The following is a 9,323-nucleotide window of genomic DNA, read 5'->3' as shown; positions in this document are numbered from 1 at the left end:
TTATTTTAATTTAAAAAGTTCAAAATAAAAAAAAATTATTCTGGGCTACTAATTAAGCAGTCCATGCATAACAGTCATTATTCATATATTATGAAATTGCAATTGACAATAAATAAAGTTGTTTTCTTTTATCAAGCCTGAGCAAAAAGTAACACTTCGCGAAGCGTTTATTCTAACGAATAAATTAATTATAATAGGTTAGTTAAATTGTGCTGATACCATAGAGCAAATAATAATGTGAAATTTTTTATTAGCACATAATAAGGAACGAATGAAGAACTATTCCCAAATTTTATCGTCTTAATTATTACATATTGAATGAAATAATAATTAAGATAAATATAAAGAATAACTATTACTTACATTCTTAAAATTTTCATTATATTTCATTTTATTTCAAGAAATAGTTATTCCGTAGCCAAATAAACCTTTGGGTCTAGTCTTCATAAATCTTCCTCATCAACCTAGCTACAACCCACCCTTGCTAGCTACAAATCAAACAAGATTTCCCAGTGTCCATCTCCTCAACATCTCCAATGCAACTGCAGGCTGATCCATTGGAACCATGTGGCCAGCATTATACACTTTGAAGAAAGTGAGAGGCCCATAGCTCTTCACTTCTCCTCCTCTGGTGCCAGCAGTGGTAAATGGAACAAAGGGAGCTAATCTGTACTCTCTTTGACCAGCCCATAGCAAGGCGTCAACCCATCTTTCATTCCCTGCAGAAGGACATGTAAGGGTATAAAACATTATTCAAACTACTAAACCAAGAAAGGAAATCACTTGAATGAATCAAACTTCAATTTTTTTTTCTTAAAAAGAAATAAGCTTGGTTACCGATCCAGTTGCAAGTGAGATCGTACTCCCCAGCATACACAAGCAACTTGATTCCATCCTCGAGCAATTCAGGAATGCTAACAGTTTGATTCTTCATATAGTCGCCTATCAAACCCTTATAGACACTTATGCTGCAAGAAACAAAGTTTACGTTGCCAACGCCAAGAGCAGCCTTAACCGCTGCTTGGTTTAGGAATTTCTCCATGTTGGATAAGTCGTAGCACATCTTCCCTATGCATTGCTTTCTAATGTCATATCGCTGCAAATCTCGTCGTGTCAAGGTTGAAACAAAATTATGTTATAATTGTTTTCTATACTCGCAATAATAACATAGGAAGCTAGATAGATTCGGTATAACATATGTTTTTTTTATATCTTACATTTAAATTGTCACGTTGTAACACCATGCTCGAGACGTTAATATAGAAGGGAATGCAAGCATCATATGCAGCTTTGCAAGCAGATTCACCTCCATTGTCTGAAAGAATAAGCAGAACCATTACAATTTCTTGGCATTAGTTGCTTCCTAGCTTTTCTTGCTCTATGTGTGATAATGCTTACTTTCTTTTGTTGTTCTATTTCTATAGACTGGCAGCATTCTCAGTATCTAAGTATAGGAGTTAGGTTTCTTGCATATTGTGGATGACAATGAAAAGGTATATGGGGAACAAAATGAAGACATTAGAAGAATTTAAGATTGAGTAATTAGGTGATGGATTTTTATCTGTAATCTCCCAATGCTTGTCTTGTAACTAAGGTATTCCTCCGTCAAAAGTGAGGGTATATCAATAAATAAATGGAGGTGCCGCCCTCCTTTATATATATATATATATATATAAAAGGTGATGGATCGAACCAGCAGCGCAAAGCTTTAATTGTTGTTGACATTGTGGAAACATTTGCTTCAAGGCTTCATAATCAACCTTTGAGATTCGACCCGTGGACAATGCATACTCTGCGAGTGATTCATATTGGATTTCCGGATTCGTGAGCCCATTGCCAACAGCAATCCCCTGTTCAAGAAATGAAGTTGAGTTGAAATTAGCTCATTGAAACTAGTTTTGTTTAATTAGAAGTAATTGATTGAAATCAAATCGTGGATAATACCTTTAGGTTTATATGAATTCCTTCTTTTGCTTTGTTTGCTTTTTGAACTCGAGCAGCTAAAGCAGGAATGTAATGCCCAGCATATGATTCTCCAATTATGAAGAAGTCATTGTTAACAAATTGGGAATGCTCCGCAAAAAATGCCTAACATTATAGATAAAATTAGTAATTAGTGAAACACAAACTCAAATTATATCTTAAATTTAGACTTTCTCACAGATTTTAGCAGGCTAATGCTAGATTTAAGCTCAAATAACTCTAGTATATTGAAAAAGAATGACTTAAATATCAAAAGGGATTTCAAAGGAGGTCATTTCATCACATATTGATAATTTTAATAATTAAGGTTTATATGGATCAATTATAATAGAAATATAAAAGGAGGAGACGAAGCATACCTGTAGGAAGTCATATAAGTCATTACTAATACCATCTTCGTTGTACTGAGTGTCACGTTCATCCAAACTAGTACTGAAACCGGTTCCAATTGGCTGATCGACAAATAAAATATTTGAGGCCTGTCATTTAAAAAAAAATTGTAAAAAGTTTTGCATCGCAAGTTAAAAAAGGTATTGCAGCACAATACTATTATGGTACCTAAGTTTTTTGGAAGATCCTTATATAATTTATTAAACTGAAAATTGAGTACACATCTGGCTAGCCATAGACATGTAGAGTTCAACCTTTCATAAGGCTAAAACGATTTTTCCCCACTGCACACACCCAAATATATATTAAGAATGTTTATTTTCTTAAATATATTGTGATTAGAGATTTCACAATTAACTTGAGATTCGTGGGATGGGGGGGAATTTTCTCTTTGTTTTCATGGATATCTAACCATATGTTAGATTGGTTTAATCAATTTCAATAATGAAAAAACTACAATACCTTGTCCCAACCGAATTCATTTTGCTCAAGAGATAAATTATCTGTAATCTTGAAAGGACCATTTTCATAGAACAATGCCGTCGAGCCGCTGCATCCTGGTCCTCCAGTCAACCACAAAACAACAGGATCTTTCGTTTTGTTGTTTTTTGATTCAAAGAAAAAATAAAACATGCTGCACAAACAATATTTCAGCACAAAATTTTAACAAGTAATTCATATAGTTTATAAACATAGAAAGAGATCAATAACATTTAAACCTAGCAAGAATTTGGGAAAAGACAAAAAGTTAAATGATTTTCAATTCCATTGCGCAATATTTTCCAATTTAAACCCACTTCTCAAATTGAATTGATTTCAACAACTGATGTTATTGATTCAACGTCATGTTTATATGCATGTTAATTAGAACTGCATCTTTTTTTTTTTGGGTCTATTAAGGTCTATGCTGGACATACATGGTAGGTTTATAGTTTGACAATCTCACATCATTCTATACCCCTTTGGCCTCCTTATCCTTCCCAATATTCAAGATTGATACTTTCTATATAAAATTCTCAAGTTTTAATCATCCAAATTTCTCTGAAAAGACATCCCATGAATAAAAAATTTATAATTCAAAATAAAATTTTAATTTCTTGCAACTCTTATTGTATACAAAGACACACGCACTTATCATATTTTAGAAAATTTAACAATGTGAATGCTCAAGCCCTTAAAGCTAGACTAAGATGGTAAAATTTTGAGGTAGAAAATAATATAAATCCAGAATATTACAAATAAAAAAGATAAAGATTAAATAATGTTAAAGTTTGATATACATTGTTGGCCCACAACTCAGGGGTTCTAGTCTTGTTGCCCGCAATTTAAAAAATCATAAATTTACATTCCTTATTATGGGTGGTATTCATCGTGTGTTTATCTTTTCACGTGTTGTCCAGGGAGTGTTAAAACTTGATATACATTATTGGCCCACATATACATTATTCACAAAAACCTCATGGTAATGTAATTATTATGTGAACTAAAAACACAGAGGATGGAGTCCCTACGTATCACAAAATTTTATAGTAATTGAATAATGTTTTCTTGGAAGGTAGTAATTGAATACTTAATTAATTATAATAAGCCTTTACAGTTGCCAGAAGGAATGAATTGAAGTTACCTTGCAGCGCGAGAGCGGGGAAGCTTATAATGCCCAGCATTTTGAGAAAGATTCATTACAGAACGTTCAGCACTATTCTGCACCGCCGAAGGCATCCGAGAATCCTTCGTGGAAGGTGTCTTGCTGTCTCCAGCGGACAAGTGAAACCCCTCGAGAAGCTCCGACGCCTGAGACTCTGCGTACACTTGAGTTGCAGAAACTGACGACGATGAGGAGAAGAAGAAAGGCGAAGTGATCAGCAGAGCTGCGAGGAGAAAGAGAGAAGGGCGACGCAAATTTGACGTCATTTTGGATTGGTGCATGGGAGACGTGCGTGCGTACGTGCGTCTTAATTGAGAGGAGATTGAAATGCCCTTGTGGGATGTTTTTGTTATAGGGTTGGGTCTTTGTGGGGTTGAGGATGGAGCAGAGGTGGAGCGGGAAAGTAGATAGAGATATGCCAAAGATAGAGATTTTTTAATTAACTTCATAGCTTTATATCTTTTGGTCAATTAGGTTTGAGAATAGCTCCCCCAGTGTTCAATCTTTGCTAATAATGTGTATGTGCGTTTGCGTTCATGGTTCGTGTGTTAGGTCACAGCCACGCTGTTACAGCTATTTTTAGCTACCGGATGTATTGGATATGGTTAACTATGATGGTGTTTTTTGTTTCCCTTCTTCTGCTCTCGAGAGGAAAAAAGAAAGCAAAAAGAAGTTTTAACAGCTAAGATGAAGTTGGAGGGCAAAAGAAGGGGTAATATGCTATAGTAATTATTAATAGTTCTTCAAATAGGATTTGTAATCTATCAATCATGTGTGATATTAAAGCTTGGATAAATGAAATGAAAATAAGGTAGTAACAGCCGGATGAAGTCGGAGGGAAGAAAATCAATGTGAAACTAATGCATATATATTATTTAGATTCTCATCATTAATTAGCTAAGTTACACACAAAACATATGCTTACTGGGTCATGGATCTAAGGTGCTATTGTGATATTTTGTAATTGGTAGATTACAAATCCTATATGGATTGGAGGCACGGTTTCCTAGCAAGATTTTTTGGTTATGAGCATCAATCGATTCATGGTTTGTTTCATCACGGAATTTTAGCATTAGAAGTTTTATACAGTGATAACAGAGCAAAATGAGTTAATTGATGATGCCATTAATCACACAACTTTTTGTATAAATGCACTTAAGGATGTGTTAGGAAAATTAAGGATGAGCGCTAGCTACTTGTACGACGTACAGTCTTATAACCCCTAGTTGATCCATTAATTTTCTAAAACTTTAATTTTGTATTGTTATTTTCTTGTTAATACCCTAGATACCTTTATTCAAATCCTACTCAAATTACATACGAAAAATTTTGAATATATGTGCTAATTACTTTGTATAAGTAGCCAGAATTCAAGAGTTACCACTAGCTAGAAAAAAAGATACGAAATTATTTCTCCTTTCCAAATTATTTTATTGATTCTGCTTTGTCATTGCAGTGAACTTATCGAAAAATAACTAAAAAAATAATAGTAGCGTGGCAATGACTACTAATGTTTGGTAACATGCATGCCATGCAAATGGCCAAGCATTACTTGTGGATAGAATATTATGTACACCTTAGACTCTTTATTTTTTTGTTTTATATTGATTACAAATTTTTAACTTGTAAAAAGGAGATGGATGATGGCTTAGAAAGGAATGCTGGTTTGCTCAATATATATATATCATCATGGTCTATTGAGTTATTACACATTTTAGCAGTAGGCAATCATTCTTGAGGTAACATTTATGTTGGATGTGGCAGAATGGCGGTGTAGGACTGTAAGAGTCTTATCCTAATTAAAGTTGATGAGAAAGGATTACAATTGAGGTAACATTTATCTTGGATGCTAAGCCTTATCTTAATTTGATCCATTCTGGGAGAACCCTATAAAGAGTATGTCTCTTCTTTGCCCCATTTGTATGTAAATTCATAGAAGTAAAAAAAATGCTAAACAACAAATCAGAGTTATTTAAATATACACTGAATTATCTCAAGTTAAAAAAAAATTGGTTGTCTATGTTTTCCACTCACTCGATCTTACAATATCAAGAAACTTCAGCCCAAAGCCATTCCCTGTTTGTTCGTGGGTTATTCTTCGGATCAAAATACATACAAATTCATTGATCTAAAAACTGAAAGAGTCTATCACTCTTGACATGTTCTCTTCGATGAAAACCAGAATGGTCCTCATGACAACTCAGAGTCTTCATCGTCCTCTATAGCTGCTCCACTCATCAACGTGTTGTCTCCATTGCAACCTCCACCAGTGACAATGGTAGGGGATAACACTTTTGCATCACCTCTAGGTAACACCTCTGTTTTCTCTTCTTCTAATTCCCGAAATTTAGACTCTATTCCTTTGTGTTCTAGTTTTTCTTCATCACATGCACTACAAGAAATAATGTTATTAGTGACAGTTTTAAACCGTCACTAATAATATACTATCAGTAATGACTATAAAATTGTTACTAATATTGTGCTTTTAGTGACCAATTTGAACCCAGAAAATGTTAATTCTATAGTAACAATTTTAGCTTTTAGTGATAGTTTAGAAAACATCACTAATATTGCGCCCAACTATTATTAGTGACGGCTATTCAAACCGTCACTAATACTTTGAAAAAATTATTATTTTTTTTTGAAAATTCCCGTAAGAACCTATAATCACATTTTAGCATACATAAAATTAAACCAGAATTACTAAAACATTCATAAATTATTAAAATTTAAAATACAAATTATTCAAAATTTAAATACATCCAAATACAAATTCAGAGCAATTACTCCAAATCCAATATAATCTAACATAGAAATAGAGGAGAAATTCAAACTGATTTTTTTTTAAAGAAAATTGAATAAAAATTCTATGCCAATCACCAATACCAGATTTGGGTCCAAAAATAAATTTAGATCCAAATACCCTGGACTAGAAAACCCAGGACCTAGGTCAACTTTAACATGGATCCATTGACCGTTGACCCATTTGCCTTGTACTAGCCCAAGCTAGACGTAACGACCCCAAAATTATTACCACTTTTTTTTTATAATATATATATATATATATTATAAAAAAAAAGTGGTAATAATTTTGGGGTCGTTACGTATATATATATCCTACAACAATATAATATTACTTTGATACCAATAATAATGTCCACTATAATATCTCGGACCTCAAGTGGTACCAAGGATACCTGTTCACAAAACATACCCCCTATGAAGCGGAAAACATAAAAATATATTAACATTATTTACAATACTAGAGTTTTAGTATTTCCCAAAACATACATATACATATCCTATAAAATCTACAAAAAACTCCTAGGGATTATTCAAAATACATCTCCTAATACAACACTTACCCTTCAACGAGGGTAGTACTAAAGTCCCCTCTATCTCAGAGCTTGCTCTACACGCCTATTCGGATCACTTGAAATGTTTGGAATTCTAGGGTGAGACACCTCTCAGTAAAACGGAATAAATTACAACCAGTGTGTGGCAAATGAGTTTTACTTGAATAACATAATTATTAGTTCACCTATAACTGTGATAACATTTCAATGTAAAATATATCATAACTCACATCTATGCATTTTAAAATAAGCTTTCTTTTTGAACATACTTTTAATTGTAATAGATAGTTCCTATTTTCTATAAAACTATATACATTTATTTATATAACTGTGAAAACTTTCCTGGATGGATAACTGTATGCATGAGTTAACCCCGCATGCTCGGGTTGTGCTGCCCGTGGGTTAGACTTTACTTTGGCTGGTTTACCAGGTTAAGTCAAACTGTAAACCTCTGTAGTACGATTGGCCCCTTCAACCTGGTCCTGACTACTAGGGAGCTCCTCGTATCTCCTTTGGGCACAATTGACTGCCATTCCACACTCTATCTGAGATGTGTGGTTACACTATCTATACTATATTAGTTACGGTACCGTACTCTGTAATATGCTATGGTCTATTGGGGATATGATACTATATCTGTATATTACTGTTTTACCATGATTCTGTATAATAACTGTAAATCATAGTTATGTAATAACTATATATCATGGTTCTGTAATAACTGTTAATCATGGTTCTTAATTGTACTGTTGGTTAACTTCATGTGAGTATACTGTTCTTAACAGCCATATAACGATGAGACTTGCATGAATGACTTACTTCGGAATTGTGTGCATTGTATGTAACACCCCGACCCCGAGGGGCCTGGGATATTAACTTTTTACTACTAATTCACAGCGGAAGCAAAATAAACTCAATTTTATTCAAACCAGAGCGCTAATTATTCATGTTACAATCACTTATTTCAAAAGAAGAAAATTACACAAACGTAAATATCTGAAATCATACTATATTTCTAATTAATCTTTATTTTTCTAATCCCCACCCGCATGCTTGCTAAGCCTGATTTCCGACATGTCCTTCAGAGTTATCTGAAATAAAATATGATTGGGGTGAGACGACGCTCAGTAAGTAAATAAGATTATTATTAGTGTGTGGCCAAAATGAGCTTTTAAAGAATTTCGTAAAATAATATTTAATACTATAACTTCAAGACTGCTTTTAGAATAAACATAAATTTAAAAATTTCTACATAAAACTTTTGTCATCAATTTCAACAGTAAATTTTTACAATCATATACTATAACTGCTAAATTAAACTTTTAACTTTAAAACTGTAAAAATATTTAATGATAAACATACATATACTTTTCCTTATACGTTTTCCTTAGATCGTCATTTAAGTACCAAAATGATTCTTTTCACGTAAACTTACACTTTTCCTTCAAATCATCAGTAACTTTGTACACGTAATTAAATATGTATAAATATATATTATAAAAACCCACCCTTAGGCCTGTTTGCCGTAAGTCATGTTTACCCCCATGACTGGGTTGTGCGGTCCGAAGACTGGACTTAGCTGGCTGGCCGACCAAACTAAATCAACGTACGTAAACTTTAAGTGAGATTTTCCTTATTAAGTCTTGGTCCGGAACCAAGTGTGCACTCAGGAGAAATCCACTAACATAAATAACCACTCTGTAAACAGTGTGGGTGCACTCTGATCCGTATAAACTTTAAGCTGCGGTACCGAGCATCTGTAACTTTGAACTTTCGTTGCCATAAGGGGTTTTAAAATCATCTTATTATAATTTATGCAATTTAAAATAATATTGTGAAAATCTCATCTTTACTCATATTTTCATAAAAATGTAACGTAAAAATAAACTCATGCCACACAATTTTTGTGTTAAAAATATATATAATTTTATTTTTGAATAGAAATAAAT

General features: G+C 33.2%; 1 protein-coding gene across 1 annotated transcript; it reads right to left on the bottom strand.

Annotated features, from left to right (window-relative positions):
- Window positions 1–495: 495 nt before the first annotated feature.
- LOC131148113 (serine carboxypeptidase-like) lies at window positions 496–4,284 on the bottom strand. Its single transcript, XM_058097846.1, has 8 exons — window positions 3,998–4,284; window positions 2,836–3,007; window positions 2,343–2,462; window positions 1,945–2,088; window positions 1,694–1,850; window positions 1,218–1,315; window positions 838–1,096; window positions 496–719 (listed from the first exon to the last, which is right to left on the bottom strand). Exons 1-8 carry the CDS (start codon window positions 4,282–4,284, stop codon window positions 496–498), a joined length of 1,461 nt encoding a protein of 486 aa, XP_057953829.1.
- Between the last annotated feature and the right edge of the window lie 5,039 nt (window positions 4,285–9,323).

Source organism: Malania oleifera, chromosome 2, assembly GCF_029873635.1.
Source record: "Malania oleifera isolate guangnan ecotype guangnan chromosome 2, ASM2987363v1, whole genome shotgun sequence".
Lineage (NCBI taxonomy): Eukaryota > Viridiplantae > Streptophyta > Magnoliopsida > Santalales > Ximeniaceae > Malania > Malania oleifera.
This window is presented reverse-complemented; position numbering and strand designations above follow the sequence as displayed.